This window comes from Pollicipes pollicipes, unplaced genomic scaffold, assembly GCF_011947565.3.
Source record: "Pollicipes pollicipes isolate AB1234 unplaced genomic scaffold, Ppol_2.1 Scaffold_3087;HRSCAF=3621_pilon_pilon_pilon, whole genome shotgun sequence".
NCBI lineage: Eukaryota > Metazoa > Arthropoda > Thecostraca > Pollicipedomorpha > Pollicipedidae > Pollicipes > Pollicipes pollicipes.
In genome coordinates, this window is record NW_023596225.1 from 3,216,128 (window position 1) to 3,239,380 (window position 23,253).

The following is a 23,253-nucleotide window of genomic DNA, read 5'->3' on the forward strand; positions in this document are numbered from 1 at the left end:
AGAGCCTCGATAGGAATGAACGGTAAACCACAAACGAGATCAAAGGAAAAGAGTCCTAGATCAATGTATAGAGCCATTGATCATCGAGTGGCTCGGTGCCTCACCTTACATGGGCCCCAGCAATAGCACAAGACTCTGCAAGTAAGTGGAAGGAACCCAAGACTGAAATGAAGGGCCCTGAACAATAAGTGTACCCAGGTATGTGGGGCTCCGGCAAAAGCGTATGAAGCCTTTCGGGCGAATGGGAGGAATCCGCAGAGGGCTGCTGGTCGATTAAGAGTGCATAGGCATGTTAGCAGATAGCGCCCCAACAACAGCATAGGGCCTGACGAGAAAATTCAGAGATCAAGGACAATGTGGCAGGCCCCTTAGCGATTGGATTAACCCGGCCAGTGGAGAAATAGAGCCCCAATATCAGTGTAACGCCTCTGGACAGCGAAATCAGCTTCAAAATGTCCCTTATCACCACTCCTCAATCAGCGAAGAACTTACTTTGTCTGCTCACGGGCTCTTCACTTTCGCTTGCGGCTGATCTTGGTCGTCTGAAGGCCCAAATAAATCGAATTTTGTCGTGTTTTGTGCCAGAAAACTGCGTCCGTTCGGCCGGTCATGGGCCTCTTTGGAGCCCATGGGTACCCATGGGGCAAAAGGGGAGCCATGGTTCCGTCCCCCTTCCCGTTCCTCTGGCTCTGCCCCTGGTCCAAGCAGCTTAATAGATGGGGCACCGTCAGGCACATAGGGACATCCACTTGAGTGACAAGCTCCAAAGACACACTATGGAGGGCCTTAAGAGATCGAGTGCACCCGAGCAGGTTAACATATAGGGCCCTTGACAAACGCTTCGGACCTTCCATTCCAATAGCATGTACCCAAGACCCAATGTTGATGGTCCAGAACGATTGAGTTTGCCCAGGCGGGTTATCAAAAGGGCACCCGACACGAATGGGGACCCTTCATTCAAATAATAAGTACCCCAAACCCAGCATGGATGATCCCCTAAAGATCGAATATACCCAAGCAGGCTATCAGATGGTCTCAAAAAGGAGCGAAGGGCCCTACATTGAAATACCAAGAGCCAACGTGCAGGGTCCCGATCAATCAATTGTGTCCGAAAAGGTGAACGGATCGGGCTCCCGACAAGTGTGTAGGGCCCTCCATCCGAATAAGAAATACCCAAGATACAATGTGCAGGGCCCCCAAACGATCGAGTGTGCCCGAGCAGGTTAACATATAGGGGGCCCCAACAAGAGCATAGGACCCTCCATTCAAATAAAAAATACTCGCAACACAACGTAGAGGACCCCAAACGATCGAGTGGGCCAGAGCAGGTTGACAGAAAGTGCCCCCTACCATAGGCGTAGGAAGTTTTCAAAAAGTGGAGGAGCCAAGCTCAGGGCGTGCTTCAGGAACTTTTTCTAGAAAGCAAGGCCGATGACCGGAGAGGGGGAGGGTAGAGAGAAAGGTTGCTATCGCCCTTTATTCAAACGTCATAGCTGTTTTGCTGCATATGCACCTAAATCTGTTTCTCACTGATGCACAATCTTACTGATAATCAATCTCTAACCAAAATCTTACCTGTTCGACTCATCTATGCCATTCGGCAAATAATGCTGTCCAGCTTCCCAGAATTATTCTTCCATTTCAACTTTGTCTTTCCTGGGGAGACGAAATTCCACGCGCGGTTAGGTATTTTTGCTCCTTGAGAAGGCTGGACAGGGTAAATGCCAAAATACGGCCTGGACATAGGTTGTTGAGAATTATGAAAGCTAATCGATAGCTTACTGTGCAACCAGTTTTTATATGCCTTCATCTCGCTGGCTGATCGTTAAGAGGTGAGACTTGTCGCAGAATTTTAGACGGAAACAACCTCGGAAGCTTGAAACCGCCAAAAGCAGGGCGACAAAAGCCATGCAACTGAAAATTCTCCAAACCAAAAGCTGAAAAAACCAAGCCACAGAATAAAGACCCTTCTGTCATATCTTCCTTACCTGGGCCCTGCTACCGTCTGCCCTCGGCGGCCACTACCCTGGGCCGGCGTCTCCCGTATGACTGACTGCGAACTAATCGTTTGGCTGCTTTATTGCACATTTCTGGATCCGCATTCCTACCAAGTTGTCTATAAAATACATGTTAGACACCTGCAACAGTACCTTTTCCGAATTATTTTCCCTTATACCACGCCACCGCAGAAAAAAACCTCCGAGAAGCTGTCTGTCTTAAGTATGAATTGGCCCAACGGACATTTCATTTCCCATCATTCAACCTAGACGACTTGATCTGCTTTTTATGTAGGCAGTGGCGTAGCCCGAGCCTTGCGAAGGAGGAACACGGGGTTGGAAAAACCCCTCTTAGGTGCCCCCCCCCCTAAAAATTTCCTAGATGTATCTTACTTGTTGACAAGGGACACGGTTTTACTCGTTTTATTGCTATCTTCACTTTGCAACCAGAACAGAAAACAGAAGCTACCGCGAGATGAATTCTGTCTGTATTTTGAAATCAATAAACTGTAAAAATCTGGCGTTGAACGACCGCATGAAATAATTCACCGATGCCTTTAATTTACAATGGCTTAGTACGTTCTTTCTAAAACGATAAAACTCAGCTTTGTCCAAATTTTTCATCAGAGTTCTACAGACATTAAGGGCATGGCAAAGTTAGATCGTAGATATCTTCGATCGAAATTTGAAGATAAAAATTTGGTTGTAAATCGAGTCAACAATGCGTATTAACATGGCCAAGCCATGTTTGGCTGGAAATGTTCAAAATCCAGTCAGAATCAATGAGTGATACAATTTGTATACCGTGTTTTTTAACATGCGTTTTTAAACATTTTTAACTCTAAGCAACAAAAATATGCACACCGCGCGCTGCAGTCTCCATAGTCCGCGGAGCCTCAGCCTAGTAGCCAACTTAAAGCCGTGGCCCATCGATGGACGAAAATGATGACGCTTCTGAAATAATTACATTTGACACTTAAATCGATTAGTGACACAAATTATGTCACATCATTGGGCATGCACACCCGCAAATCTACAATAAAAACCTCGACGCCAGGCGTTGCAGTCTCTCTGTGTCGCACGGCGTTGGTCGACAGTCAGTACTAGGCCGCGACCAACGGCTGCTCGAAAATGATAACACCTCTGAAAGAAGTACCTTTGAACGCTTCAGGACATCAACTCTTCCATTTAGAAGATTATCTGGACGTGCATTCACATGCGCGATTTTTAGACCGACGATAAGAACGGATTGACCGTTGTTATTGAGCCTTGGATTGGCCCTTAAGGCGCCACAAAGTTATGGTGGAATCTGGTGGTGGAATTGGAAGAGCAAAGGTAGAATCTCTACCTTTCGTGTTTCTGTAGTTATTAATCTATCCAGAAGACAGATTACCACGGCGCCCGCCGTCTGGTGACACTTGCAGTGACCGACGCCGTTCGGTTTTACAGAAGCTACAGCCCAGGCCATCGCTGTCCTTGCGCTCGAGGTTGCGGGCGGGCATGTTCAAACAGGTCGATGTTATTTGTTTTACTAATTCCTTCTGAAAAATAGCGTTTCAGGCTAACATGGGATGACCTTGTTCGTCTTTTTAACTCATTTCAATGCACTCAGTTCAGCAATAATAGACCCCTTATTTCCTTCCAGGCGAGGGTCCCTGGGGTAGAACACCCGGGGCACACCCACGTTTCAGGTCAAGGGCTGAAGTACCATTCCGTACTATCGCAAAGTGACTTCTGGTTGGCATTCTGGCGACACAAGGCGGGATCTCCTGGTGATCTAGTCGATCCGGAGGCCATTAGAGGGACATATCATGTCAACTTGTTCCCCTCCCTGACACGGGAGGCTTTCTGACCCGCGCGGTTGTTCCTGGATCAGCACAGAAACCCTCATTGACGCAACAAGATCCCTGATCCCCGCAGGTGGTACGATAATTGTCACATAGACTCTGGTTTCATGCTTTTTTGTGTTCCTCAGAGATATTGAGGACTCCCTGAACATATATTGTGGATGAAATGGGTCCCAAATTTGTATTAACATGGCTGATCCATGTTTGTCTTAGAATGTTCAAGATTCAGCCAGAATTGATTACTGATAAAAACTACGTAACATGGTTTGAACATGCGCGCTCGCAAGTCATAGCAACAACATTCTCGATACCCGGCGTTGCAGTCTCCACGGGGCGCGCGCCTCGGCCTATGGCTGTAACACTAAGTGATGGCCAATGAACAACCGAAAATTGACGCATCTTGAGGAAGATGGCTGGTGAAATAGGTAAATCGGCACATGTGTTTAATGTAGTGCAAAAGAAAGCCAAACACGGCTTTAATCTGAAGGGTGGGAGGGGGGGGGGGCAGTCAACATTGCTGCCCCACCCTGAAAAGTGGAGGGGGGGGGGGGGCCCGGGCCCCCTGACCACCTGTTCCTACACCCATGCCAGCTACAAGAACATAGGGCTCCTCATTCAAATGAGAAATACTCATAACGTAATGTGGAGGGTGCTCGAATGGTCGAGTGGGCCAAAGGGGGTCAACAAATAGGGCCCCCGACAATAGCGGAGGGCCCTTCGTTTAAATAAGAAGTATACAAAACCCAGTAAGGAGGGCCCCTAAATATCGAGTGTACCCAAGCAGGCTATCAGATGGCCCCCGTACATTCAAATACCAAGACCCGATGCGCACGACCCCCGAACAACCCAGCATGCCCGAGGAGAGAAACAGATGGGCCCCCATAACGTGCGTAGGGCCCTCCATTCAAATAGCAAGCACCCAAGGCACAATGTGGAAGGCCCCCGAACAATCCAGTGTGCCTGAGCAGGTAATCTGGTGGGCCCCGAACGCCCGAGTGTGGCCATGCAGGTTAACAAATGAGCCTCCGACAAGAGTGTAAGGCCCTAGGTAAATGACATAGGATTGGAAAGGCCCAGACCAATGCAGAGGCTCCGTGGGGATATCCTGAGTGCATCGGTAGGTTAACCGAGACCGGCGTGAAGGGTCCCTGAACAGCCGATAATATCCCAGCAGGTTGACGTGTGGGGCACTGTCTACCGCGCATGAAGCCCTTCGGGCGAATGGAAAAAATCAGTGGAAGGACTCTCAATGACAAGTGTCCCGGCACACTAGCAGGAAAGGCCCAAGCAACAGCGCAGGGCCCTCCGAGCAAATGCAAAAAGGTCCGTAGAAGGTTCCTTAACGATCGGATTAACCCTGCAAGTGGACATATAGGGCCTCGTTAACAGCGTGAGGTCTTTGGACAACGCAATTATTTTATAACGTCCACATCAATCAGTGAAATATATTTTTTGTCTGCCCTAGGCCGTTCGCTTCCGCTTACTACTGTTTTTGGCTGTTTTTGGATGCCCCGGCGTCCAATTGATCATTTCAGTTCAAAACCCTACGCAAATGCAAAACACTCTCTTTAGCCATCCCAACGCTCCCAGGACAGTTTCAAAATAAACGCATTGAAGGATAAAATCGGGCGAAAAGGTTGGTCGTCGACTGTTTAAGAAGCTCGGATGAGCAAGACGGCCTTTGCCTACGTGACGTAATGACGAGCTTGTATTTGCTAGTTACGTTTGAGTGAATCATCAGCTGTCTAAGATAAAGACTTGGGATTAGGGTCATTCACGGTGCGCTCATCTTTTACAAAACGCTATGTGCGGGGTACCGATAGTGAGGTGGTTGACTGGTCTGCGCTAACATCTGCGTGTCTGGGAAACCAGGGGTACGGGGTTCGATTCCTCACGGTGCACCCCCTTCCTATCTGAATAAGGGGCAGGAGACGCCATATAGCCTCAGCAGTTGAATGCGTCATAAAGCCCCAAAGCCGACGAAGCACCACTGCTACCCCCTATTACATGTGTGGTATGACGAGATTGAGGCCACCGGGCTTCAGGCGTGACATGTGTGCCTGTATGCCATGTATGTATGCCATGTACGCCTGTGATAAAGCCATTCGGAGTGGCAAGCCAGCATTAAAAGAGCACTCGCAATTCAACTCTAAGCTTCGTTACTGGAAGTAGGTAAGAAAAATTGACCATCTCCAAATACCCGTTGCTGTTTATGGAAATGAAAATGGTGTTATCGCGGTGCCTGATGGCCATGAACAGTGCTCTGGACCTGCTTTACATGAAATGTGCTCATGTGCGAGGCAATCCATATATATATATATATATATATATATATATATATATATATATATATACGCTAGTGTATCTTTGTGGAGTGACGACTTGGTTCGCTTAAAGTTTGCTACCTTTGAGCTTTCGACGGCCTAACATTGTTTTCATAACGCATGTATACATATGTATATACCTTGGACTATAGTGATCATACGAATCCATGTAAAGGCAAGGGTCAGTCTTGTTTTTTATTCATATCTTGACTGGTGAAGTTGTTTAATTTATCGTATTTCAACGTATGCACCGGTAGTTCCTCTTTAATAGCCTGTTGAATTTCAAGGACCAAGAGGATTTTTTTTTGGGGTGGAGGCTTTTTGGAGACACTTGCTTTGCTGGCGGGCTTTGAAATTTGGATGCGGGACGGGTGCGAATATTCGAATAAAAAGTGGCAGATTTAATCAAAAGTTCGAGTCAGTTCCGTTTCGTCAGTGCCCAACTGTGCCCACACGGCCATCCCCGTGCAGACTCAGGGGGGGGGGGGAGGTGAAGCACACGTGACGCGTGTCTCTTCCACTATGACGCGTCTCCCCACCCCAGCTTCACCCTCCTGCCACTCTCCAGCCCCCAGCATCGGCGGGGAGCCCCAACCCAGCTCCACCCTCCAGCCCCCAGCGTCGCCGGGGATCCCCACCCCAGCTCCACCCTCCAGCCCCCAGCGTCGGCGGGGGAGCCCCACCCCAGCCCCACCCCCAGCCCCCAGCGTCGGCGGGAGCCCCACCCCAGCTCCACCCCCAGCCCCCAGCGTCGGCGGGGAGCCCCACCCCAGCTCCACCCTCCAGCCCCCAGCGTCGGCGGGGAGCCCCACCCCAGCTCCCCCCAGCCCCCAGCGTCGGCGGGAGCCCCACCCCAGCTCCACCCTCCAGCCCCCAGCGTCGGCGGGGGAGCCCCACCCCAGCTCCACCCTCCAGCCCCCAGCGTCGGCGGGGGAGCCCCATCCCAGCCCCACCCTCCAGCCCCCAGCGTCGGCGGGGAGGGTCGTCAGCTGACGCCACGCCAGGGGCGTTCCTACACGTTAAAGGGGTGTTCCACATTTATGTGGGGTTTTATATTAAAATAACCACCTTTGGAGTCTTTTGGTGTTGCTGCAATCCTGCTCCTCTGAAGACGTAAGCCTCTCTAGTTTCTGAGCTCTACGTTCACGAAAATGGGGGAAAGGTATATCGGAGAGAGTATTTCAAAGTCCCCTCGGCATCTATGACGTTGTAAAGAGGTCATTCAAGTCTTGCCATCCCATAAGCCATGTGGTGATCAAGGGCAAACAAAGTAAGTGTCGACGCGTTCATATCTGACGTTTGTGAGCGTGATTCCCAGATATAACGGCCGTCAATTGGGTTTTAATCAATATTGTGCAAAGTGCGATGACGCAATCAAACCACGACACATCGAGAAGCATATTTACTTAACAGAGAATTGTGCTGTCAGGAGCAGTCTTTTCCACTTAAAAAGCATACCAATAGCTATAAATGAGTGAGTTTGTTTCGTCATATCTGATACACACTGTTATGTCCTCAAATGTAAAGCATTCCCTTTAACGGCCCATGGGGTCCGACGCAATTTATTGCTCGAGTCCTGTTGTTGTGCCCGTGGTTGTGGATAGGGCAGCAAACAACCTAACTGTCCCATTGAGTTACTGGGGTCCAGGACCCAACGGACCCCTGAACTGAAAACGACCGTGCACCGCGAACATCCCTAACGCCGGGAACAGGACTTAAGTCTCCGAGGCCTGGAGAAGCGTGCCGGGTTTCCGAATGAGTGCAGCTGAGAGAGAACCGAGCTCTGTTCCGTCCCAATATGGAGGTGCGTGGGAAGTCTTACTCTTCGCAATGTCCTTGGTCTAGGTAAGTCTTATTCCTTGCAATGTATCATTCCTTGCGTGATGGTGCTTCATGCAAATAATGTGCTTTCTTGCCACGAGGCTCTGGCCGTGCTGGTGGCAGCAGTAAAGCTCACTGGCTTTGCCAACAGTTGCTGTGAAAATGATCCGCCATGTGATGCCCTCCATAATAATGAACCTTGTTCATGAAAGGATGTAGCGCTTTCGTTTGTTTTCAAAATGTATCTTAATGGCGCAGGTGTATTTGATGCGGTGGTTTGAAGCTAGTGTGAACTAGGACATTCAGGTTGTTAGTGTAGGTACTCTTCGTTGGCCCTCATGAGATGACGTAAGGATAGTTATGTCCCCGATTCATATCTGATCTGGATATGAATAGGTGTAAATGTAGATTATTGTCAGGGTTCCGTTTTCTATAAAACATCGTCTGTACAGCTTTTCTGCGTATGTCATAGGACGAATACGTTCAGCGTAATCCGGCATTTCAGCAAAAACCTGCATAATGTCGGTGTTTCTCATTCAACTTTAATAAATATCGTTCTCCTCTAAATATCTGAAAACTTTATCGCCGTTTTCAGAGCACATTCTGAAGAGTTGGTAAGTGCAAACTCTTCGCTAATATCTTTTTGTCGTGGCATCGGCGTGTGTGTGCTCTGTAAAGATCGCCTGGTGGCAGACCAACAGACCAACAGATAATGCTGGATGCTGGATTTCGGCGGAAGTCGAGTGGCGCCGGCGGCGTCCCACCGGCAGACGATGCCGGTTCTACCCGCCATCGGCGATCGATATCAATCGCAGCTAACTGAGCCACTTGTGGCCATTTAAGGATGCCGGTGGAATTTGAATAAGCTGGCTCATTCAACCTGGTATAAAATAATAATAAATAAATCGAGAAAGAATCGTTTCACCAATGGCAAAATTATGATTTGAATAAGATCTGAATCCTTCAACGAGAATAATGAATTAATGGTGAATTGACGCCAAAAAATTTGTATCGAACACGTGCCTGGTAAAATGATGCCCTTTTGTTCTTTGAATATCATTGATATGTGGTCTAAAAGGTCATATATTAGTTATATAGACAGTTCCATTCCGTCAGATGACTGCTTATCTTATTGGTCGTCTGTATAACATGATTAAGTATGAGTACGTCAATGTGCCCACCAAGCATCCACCCATTTAATGACCGCATACGCTTCTCAGTGCCGCTTCCTATATCTCATTGACTAATCTATCAGCCGTCCATACCTGTACACAAAGAGTTGGTGTCGGTTGTCAACTTTTGTCGTCGACTGTTGTCAACAAGTTGGTCCACGAGTCTGATGCCAACTACTTCAAGCCAACGGCGTAGGTTTGCTAAATAGTTCGGAGAGAGGTAAGGAGTGAAAACATCACGTCACCTGCCCCAAAACACGTCAATCAACAGGCTCTTTCCCGGGCATGGCCCGCGTTCTTTTCATTATGCCAACCGGCTTCATTCTTTCAGCATGTCGGCCCCTGGTATTGAGTTCGGCACCAGAGGTACTTGCTTTACTCGGCAGATGGCAATGTGAAGCAGGAATATGAGCAGTTTTACGGGATTTTTTGCAGTGTTGTTACGAATCGTGTTTCTTTTTCGAGTATCTTAAATCAAAACCCCAAAAAGAGCGTCATCGATTTGCTGGTATGTGTTATTAGCTACTGGGCCACCAAGCAGGCGTATGTTCATTGGTTTGAGGTTGTCGCGATTCCCACAAGATGGCGTTGCACGCTGTTACTTCAGCGAATTTGGTGAATGTTTTTGAACGATAGACGAATGACATGGTGGCACGAAATTAAATCTATATCAGCGGCAGGATATCTGAACAATGGAAAAATGTTGATGCAAACGGATGAACACTGTGGTCACGTGCCGTGGTAAGTCGCAGAAACATGACATGAAAAACGCGACTGGCATAACATCCTACCCTCTCACCCTCTTGCTTGATCCTGCATACTGTCGGCGCCCCGCTTGTCCGGGGCAGGCTGCGTGCGCCAGCCACGAGTGGGTCGGAAGGCCCCTCGAGAGGGATCCGACCAGACGCCCGGCGTATGCCTGGCGCAAGGGTCCCCGCGCGTGCTAAGGCTCGGCAGTTGCCCCCCTCCCCCCCCCAAGGCGCGTGTAGTCCCACCAGACCGCTATACCCTCTCCTTCATCCCACAGCCATAAAATGATCAATTCTGGTCGAAATAACTAATCCAATAACTACACTGGCACAGCACATACCTGGCTCAGGGACAGCGTGATCAGGAAGGCGGTTCTCCCAGGGCGACACCCTGCCGTTGCAATCCGGCCCGGTTGGTCCCTGCGATTACCCAAACTGTGGGTAACTCGGCAATACAATGGTTGAAAGCGAGTTAAGTTTTGCTCGCGGTTCAACCCAAGAATATTCACAAATACAAAATAGCGTGGGATGGTGGGTGAAATGCTGTGATTTATGACCCGATAGGTTCAACCTATCGGGTCATAAATCACAGGGTGCGAGGGACGCTAGCGCTGGGTGGCATATATCCCTCTACCACGGGGCTTCTAATTTATCAGCCACATGGGTTACGCACAGACATGCGGGATATTTTTTTGCGCATGGAGGCTGCCGACTCTTGCCAAGATGGAGGCCAGTGCTCTAGGATGTGTCTTTTGTACGCGCTCGATATATAGGACTTTTGGGTCCTCCTGGTCATGGAGGGCACCACCCTGGGACATGACCCAGAAACTTGACTTCGACCTCGACCTCAAAATCCAAACAGAGTTGTATCTGTCGGTGCCTCCTGGCTTTTAAGGAGGATGGCGCCCCCCTTAAAATTAAGTAGGCCATATCCAGCGACTTTTTTTGAGTGGCGGCCGTTAACCAGGGGGCCTTGGTCAGCCCTGTGTCCCATCCCCAATTACCAAGACTGGCTGCGCTCCTATGCGTATGCGTACGTAATCGTAATCGCATGGTATCTGAAGAGACAGCCCAACTAGTAACACTGTTACAGTCAACCAGCATTGCGCATGACACTGATATGACGGGTGTGTCGTTCATCTACAACCTTGAAGTAAAACAAGTGAGGGTCACTTTGCCTTCAGATGTAAAACGGTTTGGAACAGTGTCCCTTAGACGCATAGCTGGCTCGCAGTTTGTGTTCATTGAAAACAGAGGGGAAAAAGGGATTCTCAACAGCAGGGCATCTGCCTCAGTGTATTTGGGGAAATGTCGAAGGTCATGTTCTTAAATTAGGCATGCAGTTAGCATAACCGATAATTACTATGAATTTGTTAGCATCAATATTTACTAAAATGCATATGCTTTGTCGATGAAACCTTGCTGTGACGAGAACCTGCGTATACATGCGTTGTGATAGCCACATATGTTGTGGATACTGGACACTATTCTTGTGAATGAATGATTAAACACACAACAAATTGTCCAAGCACATAGTAGCAAATTATGCATCAATTTAATATTTCAGTAAGCAAGAGGGCTGCAACTGCACTCCTTCAGCTTCACAAAAACAGATGCCTTTACGAGAAGGTGACACAATCTACAATTCTTCCATGCCTGGTTTCTGTAGCTACGCACATGACCTTTGAAATATTGGTAATCATGGGATGTACGTACATATCTATATAAAACAATGGACAATCGGAACATAAGGCACGAAATCCGAGCAGCTTTTCGACCTCTTCCCTTATTACGACTCCCACGAATCTGGCTGGTGGGGAGGGGGGGGGGGGGCAGATTCGTGGGAGTCGTAATAAGGGATGAGGCCGAACATGGTCTTTGGAGCAACGCTTGCTACATGGTGAGGTCGAACATGGCCTTCGAAGCAACGCTTGCTACATGGTGAGGTCGAACATGGTCTTCGAAGCTTAATAAATCTACACCCGATCTGGCTTGCGTCAGTTTTGGTGCGTTTCAAGGTATTCTTTAGGTCTGGCTGCCAGGTGCTGCGAGATATTGCTGTCGTCACAAAACGATTCCATGACGTTATCAAACGATGACGTAACAGAGACCATTTTTACAAACTTTTGAAATTTTGCTATTTGGGGTTTTTGAACCTTGAAAGCTAACCAACGGCTACGCGTAAGATTTTCCCATCACATATTATGTTTACCTCAATATCTTCAAATATGCAATATTCCCTTTAATATGGACTAAGGTAATGCGGAACCATACTTAACTGTAATCTCGTAAGATAACATTGAACAGATCTGGGCGTATATCGTACCCAGTTTGAAAATAGGTTGATTTCTGATATCATTCTACAAAATAGTACCCATTTACAACGCAACCTTTTTGCTAGATTATATCTCATCACAAAATTGAGTCGCATGATCATAGCCGACCTAGTCCCAACGTAAAACAAACATAAGGCCTGCCTGATGATTACGTTGTCCTGGCGTCATGCCTAACATTAATATCATTCCGCTATCTGAGCGTGGTGCTTGCAAAAATTGAAGGTGAAATTGACGGGAGTGAACCGATGTAGTAGAACAATGTTGAAGAACGATTGACAACAAAAGCTGAGAAACGACACCAAGTCTTTGGGTACAGGCACGGACGGCTGATAAATTCGCTGTGATTCACCTCAGTCAGTAAGCTATAGGAAGCGGCACTGAGGAACGTATGCGTCCATTAAATGGGTGCATGCTTGGCGGGCACATTGACGTACTCATACTTAATCCTGTTATACAGGATTAAGATAAGCACCAATAACGACCAATAAGATAATCAGTCATCTGACAGGATGGAACTGTCTATATAACTAATATGCGACTTTTTAGACCACATATCAGTGATAATCAAATAAAAAAAATGCATCATTTTGCCAGGCCTGTGTTCGATACGATATCGCCCAATCGCTTAACAGGAGCCTTGTGTTGTCAATGGACCCCCTAGTCGGCCAGAGGCGGTCTTCGAGGTGGCCCCAAAAGCCTAGAGGGCCTACCAGGTCCGACGACCAAGGGCGCGATAGGAGGATCTGGGGGCACAAAGGGCTGGTTAGATTCAGGGGCCCCAGCCTGCGAAGGGCTGGTTAGATTCAGGGGCCCCAGCCTGCGAAGAGGCAGGGGACCCAGCCTGAGTCAGGGGCCCCTGGTTAGAGTCAGGGGCCCCAGCCTGCGAAGACGGATCCTCAAATAACGGCCAGAGTGCATTTTACGCCGATCGGAGAACCTGTGAGTCGAGGTATGGGCCTGAGGGCCCACTTCGCAATCATCTATACATCCGGGGCCAGTGATTTACACTGATCAGGGGCCTTGTATCTGTCGGCGGCCCATAGCGCCTAGCAGAGAGTCCTGTGCTCGCACGGACCCCGAGCCGACCAAGGACAGTATTCGATAGGGCCCAAAAAGAGGCCCGGGCGGCACACCGGAACCGATGATCAAAAGTGCGGTTGGAGGACATAAGGGCCCGAAGGACTGGCTGTAGATCACATAAAGAATCGCGGCGCGTAGGGACGTGACCTGAAATATCAGTCATAGGTTCTCTTACACCGTCTGAGGAACCCCTGAGACAATACGGGTGTCTAATTAGGTCAGAGATCACAAACACCGAACAGTCGGCTCCGTGTTGGTTTGGGCACTGAGGGCCTATTTCCCAAGCAGGGAAAGGCCGGGCCCGCGCCTTCCATTGGCCGGGCTTCTGTATCGCTCAGGGGCCACAGTGTCTAACAGGGCATCACGTGTCAATACGGGGCCTCGAATCGGTCAGGGGAAGCCGATTTGCTCAACAGGAATGGGGACGGGGGCCCAAGTGGCAGAGGATTTCTTACGTCGGTCGGGCCCTCTGACAACTGAAGGAAACATGCGAACCTGTGATGAGTGCTCACACTGAGAAAGTGAGAGAGTACTGTGCCAGTCAGGGCCCTCAGCGCCGATCGATGCACCCTCCACTCCTATTATAACACGGGCCCGTTAAGCCCAACTGGAGGCCATGTGCCAGTAATTTGAACACCCGCAGCGAGCACGAATGTTGTTGCATTAATGACAGTTCATGTGTCGGTCCGGGGTGAACTGCCCGGGTCGGAAGGCCTCCCGCGTCAAGGCGCGAACCTATATGATAGGATAAAAAAATGACGTCATACATCAACAATGATACAAACTAGTTGTTCCTCGCCCTGTGACGTCAAAATTCCCGAAGCCGAAGGGAGAAGCCCGTGAGCATGCGCCATTGCTCACCATTAGGCCAAATTAAACACCATAAGTTTCTGGACGCTGATGGCCGACGCGCCGTGAGGGTGTAGATATTCAATGCAATATTCAAATTCAACACCAATCCGTGGATGAGGACCTGGACACGCCGCTCGCCCTCGACATTCCGCTGAGAGCCGACAAATTCACCGGACTTAAATAAATCCTGCAGGCACAGGGGCTCGCACATGGTCAAAGGCTAGCACCGACATCAACCGAGTGAAGGGACCAGGGGTATTCAGAGATTCTGTGGCCCGTCACTCGGGCCAACACCAACTTTTTATGACGGTGGGGCACGCCAAGACTGAGCTTAGCCAATCAAAGCAAAGCCTTCTGGCCTTCTCTCAGAGGTAACTTAACCTTCCTGTGTCAGATTGGCGTTTTTTCGTGGCTTCCCAAAGCCACAGGAGACAAAACCGGGCTACCCTCATTGGGGCTTTCAAACGCTCGGCCCACTTTGGCGCCGGCATGACTCGCGCAGTAAAGGCTTTCCTCACAGTTATCCACGAGCACCTGGCAAGGGTGACAAATGGCGCAGCGTGGAAAACATGTCAGAGTTGGCATCTTAATGCTCATCTCTGTCCTAAAGAATAGCAAGGAACTTTCGAAGCAGCTCTTCTCAGACCGGGCCGCGAAACACATGAGGGAAGACGGACTAGACCACGCCAGGAAGACAAACTAGACCAACCCACAAGGGCTGTGATCTGACAATGAATTGAAAGCCACCTCGTCTGTATTGCAGTGACAGGTGTCGGAGGACTGCAGACCAACTACGCCGCACTGCGGCGAGTGGCCGTTGTCCGCCAAATGATTCACGTTGCTCTCCAGGTGACGTCCGACACAAGGTCTGTCTTTTTCCGCGACATGGCTTTGGAGGAGTTTTGAAACACACAAAGGATGGAAAAACAGTTCATCGTGACCCACGCGGAAGGGAGACAAAGACAGATGTACAAAACTGTAAGCGTCATGCTCTCGAGCCGCCTCCACCGGGCCACGTGTTTCTTCGTAAATCACCTTCGGCAGTATCTCATGCCAGGAGAACCGAACCAAAACTCCTGCCGGAACTCAACACGCATGAGGAAAACACTCCCTTTTTACGTTCCCGTCATCGCGTACATCAATTATGCGAGGGTGCCGTACGGTAACCGGGAGCACCGCCGCCATGTTGACCTTACCCACCCGCTGGAGACGAAGTGAGCCTAGATGGCACCACTCCCAGCGGGCGGCCAGGTACCGGTGCCATACTTCTAACGCAGCGGCTCAGTAGTACGATGTGGTGACGGGCGCAATGCAGGCACAAGCCGTTCAATCGGCATTCCTGAATTCCGCCAAAAGACGCTTTGGGGCTCCAAGCCCAAGCGAAGAATCGGACACAGACCCAGAGGGACACCGCCTGTAGGCATCGCCGGCTGCCACCGGTGCCCTGGAACAGCAGTCGCCGAGCGACACCCCTTGTACACAGTAGAGACTCCAGCGTAGACGCGAGGGAAGCGGTAGAGGACGGCTCAGAACCAGAGTCAGAGGAAGAGTGCCCACGTCAACTCACCCAGGAGCGCAGCGCTGCTGCCAGCCCAGCGCCGTCACCATGTTCAGGCCCGGTATCGGCGCCGACCACACACGCCGAAAGCGGGACCGTTCAGCAGTTTCCGGGCAAATCACTCACACAGTAGGAGCCACAGCGCAGCTGACCCGACGTGACTGGGGTTGGTGACTGGGGTTCTTCGGCCATGGCGTGGGAGCGGCTAGCCCCCCTCCCTTTGGACCCGCCACCTTCGTCCCGCCAGGCCGGCGCGCGAGGAGGGACCCCGATCGCACCGTGCGGTGGCCGGAAGCGCCGGCAGAGGCAGGCGGCCGCCGCGCAGGGGACAGCGGCGCCGTGTGGGCTCCCGGGGGCGGAGGCCGAACAACGCCTCCCTCCCCCGGACGCTCCTGCCCGCCACTCCAGCGGACGTAGAAGGCTCTTGGCTGTCCTCTGCCTGCAGCCGGCTACGTGCCAGTCGGTCCTGGGACACAGCCCGGGGGCATGTAAATATTAATTTGTATGCAGGCAGGACCCTCCTGACGGGCATCACCTTCGCGTGGTGGAAGGGACTGCGTGCTACCCAGTAACCTAGATGCGACTAGATAGCCAGACTAAGGGTGCTGTAAATATCTAAATGTCACTGTTTCGCCCATTGGAGGGGCCAAGTTTGGCAGATTAGCAAAAAAACCAAACGAGATAGAAGGTTTATTTTACTAGTCGTCATAGATATTTCATCGTTTTAACACGCCGTTACAGATAAAATGTCCTTTTTATCCTTTTATCTTAGGATCAAGTATCAAAAACATCGAAATTCTTACCTGCATATGTATTCTAAAAAATGATGTTTCAAAAGCAAATCGCACCATCATTAGAAAGACAGTTTAATGTAAAAACGTTTTCTAGATCATTTTGCTGGTAATAGCTATCATGAGTCATTTTGACATAAAGCAAAGTATTCAAAGTTAAAAGATTGTTGGTCATTTTTTGAAAACGTTCGCGCTGTTTTTCAGGTGCTTAGTTCAAGGTGACTGATGTAAACGTATATCACAATTTTCGCAGATGAAGCTGAGTTGTAAAATACAGGCTTGAGTCGATTGAGTAGAGATCACTTCTGCCATAGGGCCACGCGTGACTCTAACAAAATTTTACGATGGCAGTGCTATATTGGGTCACTTTTTGATGCAATGTATCTCGGCAAAAATGTGCCAAAACACGTGTTTTTCACTGACAGATGAAAGTTTTGCTGCTCATAGAACAGGTACATTCCATCACCCTTACAGGAATGCAAGTGTTTTAATTTGGAATAAAAATCTTAAAGAATATATGATGGATAGTTTTTAAAATTTTGACTCGTTTTTAAACCAGGTTTGATAGAAACTGAAGTTATGAAGCTTATTTATGAACACGTTTCTGACATCAGGTGAACCAAGTTTTGAATAGTCGAACAGTTTTGATTTAAACGGAAAATACTAGCAACGAAGCTCACCTTGTTTATCATGCTAAGATGCGCATGATACGTGTTTATCGCGTGGTTTTTACGGAAAGAAGTTTTGTAGGTTACAAAAAAGAAATATGATAGAGTGGAGTTAATCTTTCTATCGCGTTGCTTTGACATTTCGCTATGTAGGCTGCTTTAAACAAGACATATCTTTTTAACCACTCGAGTCACAGTGCGTATAGTCCACCCGCGTGTAGCCAACGTTTCGATGTTTTTTATTTCGACAAATTAAGTGAAGTTAGTTTTTTCATAGCGGTGTGTTTACATTTTGCTATGTGGGGCCATCCCAAGCAAGATATCTTTTTTACCACTTGTGTCTTATAGTTTATCTGCGTGTAGCCAATGTCTGGTGATATTGTTCGTTGTCAATTTCATCTCTTAAATGGAGTCTTCCACATTTTACCGGATTTTGAGCTGAATTAACCATCTTGAAGACCTTTTAGTGCTGTTCACAACCCTGCCGTTCTTAACACCTTAACCCCTCTAGTTTTTGAGATACGCGCCCGCGAAAATGGGGAGCGTATTTCGGAGAGGGTATTTAAAAGTCCCGCTGGCATTCATGAGGTCATAACGACGTCATTTCAGTCCCGCCGTTCCATGAGGCACGCAGCGATCGAGGTCAAGACAAATGTAATTGTTGAGGCGTTCATACCTGCCGCTCATGAGCACGATTTCCAGATATAACGGCCGTCAATTGGCTCCCAATCGATGGTGCACAACGTAAGCTGACGTAATCAAACTATGACACATTGAGGAGCATATTTACTAAACAGAAAAATGTGTTGTCCAGAGAAGCCTCTTTCACTTAAAAGTATACTAATAGTTATAAGCAAGCTTGTTTCATCATATTCAAGGCTTGCTTCAATAACTTTGAATAGTAAACATTCCGTTTAACATAGAAAGTGATACGTAGGAGCGATTTTCGGAAATATTAACTTGCATACGAGAAATAACATGGAAAATGAACTATGAAGTCTTTGAGATTTGTCATCTTTTAATACAAGTATTATGTAGCCCATAATCGGGGTTGTCTGTTCATATAATTTAAAAGCTGTGACTTAATTACTAGGCAGTACAGAGCACACCCAAATTTGAGCTTTTTGGCCGATGTTGAACGTGAACTTCAGTGAAAACCTAACCAGCTAAGGTAGAAGGAGAAAGTGTTTTGGCATCACAATGCTTTTAAAAACATTTGAGCAGAAGGGGTATTTGGAAAACAATTTGAATGTCTTGGCGATCGGTATAATGAAAAACTTACGTAGTGAAGTACTGCACGGACAAGCTGGCAGTTTAACCTTTGTTTTCCTTCCCAAAAGTGTGTCAAACAATTCTCTATATAACGTTTTTTTACGAAACGGCAATCGATTATTAGCTCACGATTTAGGCCGATGAAGCAAATCAATGTTACAAGCTTTACGGCAAGGTGGCAAGCAGGATAAAATCACCCGACCTGATTCTTAGGATGGGCAAAATCACCAGTATCCGTTTTTAATGTTTTTTTGTAGTCTCTAATTGATGGATTTGCTTGATTCAAGCGGCAAAACCTGCAGGATAGAAGTATGCATAACATAACGCCATTTCAACAGGATCACTCAATACTTCTTTGCAACAATGTTTTTTGTAGACTAAAAAATGGTAAGTTTCTTGCTTTTAACTCTTTTGTTTTGCTTTTAATAGCCTAATAGAAATAATAGCGTTGCTTCCCGTCCAATTACACTTCGAATGGAGTTTTGAAAGAAAAATCGGGGACTTAGGTTTCTTAATTCGCACTTTGGCGCAAGTGACAAGTTGGAAAAAGAAGCTTTTTTGCTCACATCTCAACTTTCCCCAGCCTGACCTCAAAATTTCAAACTTGAAACAATGCTCCATGTCAGAACGCTTTCTTTTTTGCACCTCACGACAGCTTCCATGAAATGTTCAAAATATGCAAACATTTTGGCTCAAAATTTTTGCGCCACTTTTGTCCGATTTTCAACTCATTATTTTTAATCGACTGGTTTCGTTGAGATCTTTTTTTTCATGTCTTTGAACGTAGCAAATCGTACTGTCAGAAATACTCAAAGCTGTACCTAGTGAACAATTTACATCGCAATTCAAAGAAAGTGTTGTAACGCGTGACAGAACCTTATACCCATACATAGGCTTACCAAAATCGTTTCTAAAACGTACCAAAAATCATGAGTGTGACCTAAAATAAATGAACGCACCCTATGGACCCTAAAGAGAAAATAAACTGTGCAAAAGCCCAGACGTCTTTCTCTAGGGCACATAGCTTCAATCTTATTTTGTCTGTTTTCACATAACTGACCATTTTTAGCACTCTGTAGTACCCAGAACCAAAATACGTATCAAATCTCTACCGTAGTTAGGAACACACATGCTCTTTTCTCCAACACCTAGGCTGCTTGGGAGTGACGTGGCGTTTTTTTCGGTGTGGATGATTCTATCCTACTCGACTCCAGACCACGACACAATCATCCATTTTTCGGCGTGGATGATTCTATCCCACTCGACTCCAGACCACGACAGAATCATCGATTTTTCGGTGTGGGTGATTCTATCCTACTCGACTCCAGACCACGACAGAATCATCCAGTTTTCGGTGTGGGTGGTTCTATCCTACTCGACTCCAGACCACGACACAATCATCCGTTTCTAGGATGCATTCACCCCCCCCCCCCCCTAATTCAGTGAGGTTGGGTGAGGTTAGATTAGGTGAGATGGTGTGACAAAATTGGAGAGATCTGGCATTTGCAGTGGTAGCAAGTGCTGTTGTCTTGAAATTTTGGAGTGCCAGACACCGCTTTAATCGCCGCCGAATTCCAGAGAGCGAGATTTGAGTATCCTGGATGGACAGCACCCCACAGCTGGCTCCACGTCAGGCGTCCCGGCACCCAGAGCTCGGGTCGGCCAGGGAATCCCATGAGAAGCGCTGGATGCATCTCGATCTAGTGAAAACACAAATCCTCCATACTGCTGAGCGAAGCAAGCCCGCAAACACTTATGCGGTGAATGGTGCTGGCCGGTTGTTTATTTAATGTAGTTTGAAACCATGTTGCTTGCAGCTCTCACGGTTTAGTTCAACCTATACATTAAAAACAAATCCATAGATATGTCGAATTCATGGAGCGCCTTGGCTGCTATGGCGTTCAACGGTGCGTTTTTCTGCTGGAGAAAGTTGTTTTATAGCTGTGAAATCCTCCGCCGTCGGCCACACATTGCGATCTCGTTTTCAGAGCGTCAGCCTCCCTTCTTGTCAACTGCCAACGTTTAACTTCTCACGGCCTGGTGGTGTCGGAGGGAGTTTGCCCTGGTGTCATGACACATGATTCCCACTTACAGCTGCCTCAGTGGACGGCCGAACTTATGGCAGCATAGGCGCGAGAATCGCATGAAGGGCCTGTATCACAGCACCCATCCGGATCACAGCGGCGCTATCATTGGTGACCGATACTCCGAGGATGTGGCGACTGCAGACAACTATGGGAGGTGTGCTGGGGGTTGATGTGCACGGATCTCCTAGATCATCGTATTTGTCAGGCATTTACGCCATTGCTTCATTTCGATGGTCCTTATGCTTGAGTAGTGGGAGAACTTTGACAGGTTTGACATTCTGAACTCCAGGGCTCCGCCATGGGGCTTACGTCGATATGCGTAATGAGATTTACGGCGAGTTTCTTTCCATGCAATGCCCATGTGGAACATGTTAAATCTGCAGAAATGTCGTGGAACGTGCTCATTTGTCTCCCCTCTCCATTGGTCAACCCCATGTTCGCAAAAAGACGATGTCTGTCCATGACCTGTGTTGATCTTGACGTTCCATGTGGTGACAATTCAGGAATGGCTCGAGAGGAATCAATGCAAGTGATATTTGTTGTGATCAGGGCATGTTCGAATGATGCAGGTACAACAGTCAGGTATCTATATATTCTCTTTGCACGAAATAACAGGAATATTGAACACAGAGTCCTACGCTTCGCCACAGCACCACGTCACCAGTACGTCAAAAAATGCCCATGTAAGGACAATGCGTCGTAACTTTATATGACACTTCCGAGGGCATATGAACATCACAGAACCAGCTGCGGCTGACGTCCGTTGAACACGTCACATGAGCAAACAAATTGCACGAGCACTTATCCCCTTCAAGGTATGGAAGCACTTTGTATCGTGCATTATGAGTACTTCAACAACGCGCAAAACCGCGCGCAAGGAACACTGCATTCAGCAGCTCAACAGTAATTTTAGCCTCCTAAATAAGAAACCGGTTCTTTTATAAAATAGATATCGGCAAAATGCCATTTCAAAGCTCTGCACACTAGAGTCGTCGTATCATGCATAAATACGTTGGTGAATGGTGATCCATATAGCTACACGGACGTAATCTCGGCTTCTTCGGAAGGCCGACAGTCGAAGGGATCGAGCATTTGTTTCTTGATCAGCCCAGATATCTACGTTAACAAAAACCAGCGCCACGTGAAAGAGCCGTGCCGCCCAGGCCTGGTCAGACGTACCGAAGGAGTCCTTCTATTGCGTAATGCGCTACGTTCCGAAAGCATTAGAACTCTGCAGCGGATGCAGGCCTACAACTTACTGCGCTCGAGGCAAGATCATATTTTACCGCCATCCCGTTCCCATGCTGGGTATTACAGCACTGACGCATGCCGTGGTGAACTGCGTGCAGGAGACGCCCTAGCTGTCGCCTGCTGACAACTAGAGCCATCTGACGGCACCGGCGCCGCCGTTGGAAGCAGAGATTGAACTAAAAGGCGGCGGACGCGCGCCGCTCCAGACGACCCCGGTTAGGCTTTCTCGGCAACTTGTGACCTATCCACCGGCTGGTGCTGCTGATGCGCTCTCTGGCGGCGCAGGTCCGACTTGATGAGCGCCGTCAGTATGGAGCCCAGCAGTAACATGGCGGCCAGCGCCAGGTTCGCCGCACGGTCGCCGTAGCTGGCAAGATACGGCGGACATTAATTTTGCCAGGTCACTCTTGGTCATCCTAAATGTACAATTACAATGTCGCTGATGATTATCGTGGCGTGGATGGCGTATTTAGTGCTTGATGTTTTAGATTCCACCCTCACAGCGAATGAAATGCAAGATATCGAGCTGCTCAGACACCATAGTTTGATCGGTTACGCTGTCAGTGACTCTACCTTGAATCTGGTTTAAGCGGCCAGCTGACCCGAGGCCGCGCTATCCGACACAGTGTCCTCACCCGTTGAGCAGCTTTCCGTCGGCGATGGTGAAGATGATGCCGAAGAACTGCGCCGAGGCGTTGAGCAGGCCCGATGACGTGCCCTCCGACTCGGGGTACGTGATCTCGGCGGCGAACTCGAAGCCGACTGGCAGGTAGCCGGTCATGAAGAAGCCCAGAAGGCCGGCGGTGATGTACACCACGCTGATGTAGCCCAGCGGCAGCGTGAACGTGTAGGCCACCATGCCGGCCACGCTCAGGACGTACACGGCCAGTGTCGTTCCCCTGCGGCGGCACCGGGAGCTCAGCTGGGGTAACACGTGGCTGTGAGTCACGCGCCGCCACGAGGGCCATGCCATGTGGCTCCTCAGGAGGGAAAGGCAGCACGGGTGTCACAAAAAAACCATGGGGATTCAAGATCATCGACGGTCGGAGTAGGCAACCGTTGACATCAGAGCAGTTGCGCTAGGGCGCGGCGGCCTACTACATGTCGTCTGGTCGCGTCTTGGCCTGGCATATGCGACGCCACGTGATCGAGGACCCTAATCCACAACACTCGCTGCCACTCAGGAAGGCAATCAGAGGAGCCCTCCCGCTGGGGAGCAGGACTCTCCTGGGGGCCAGGCCACATCGCGGCCACTGACACCCTACTGGCCTGGGGGGGGGGGGGGGGGGGCGGCAGGGCGCAGCGAGGGGCTCGAGAGACGAGACATGCGGGGTAAGGCACCCTAGCTCAGCACGGTGCCGGCTCTCTGCACGCGGCCCGCGGGCTCGGTACCCCGATTAGGGTTCAACCGACGCGTCGTCGCAGGTGCTAATGACGCAGGCGCGGCC

At 48.9% G+C, this 23,253-nt stretch overlaps 1 protein-coding gene and 1 non-coding gene across 4 annotated transcripts in view; one reads left to right on the forward strand and one right to left on the reverse strand.

The window, feature by feature from the left end:
- The first annotated feature begins 10,243 nt into the window (after positions 1 to 10,243).
- On the forward strand, positions 10,244 to 10,408 carry LOC119090741 (U1 spliceosomal RNA). Its single transcript, XR_005093307.1, has one exon. It is a non-coding gene; the product is annotated as a U1 spliceosomal RNA (small nuclear RNA).
- A 10,726-nt stretch (positions 10,409 to 21,134) lies between these two features.
- The window catches only part of HisT (Histamine transporter), a 60,427-nt gene continuing 58,308 nt past the window's right edge, over positions 21,135 to 23,253 (reverse strand). For all 3 annotated transcript variants that reach the window (XM_037212151.1, XM_037212149.1, XM_037212150.1), the window contains 2 exons: positions 22,441 to 22,704; positions 21,135 to 22,172 (listed from right to left, as the gene is read on the reverse strand). In XM_037212151.1, coding sequence (XP_037068046.1) covers positions 22,022 to 22,172; positions 22,441 to 22,704 — 415 coding nt within the window. In that variant the 3' untranslated portion in view covers positions 21,135 to 22,021. The remainder of the gene's footprint in view (positions 22,173 to 22,440; positions 22,705 to 23,253) is intronic.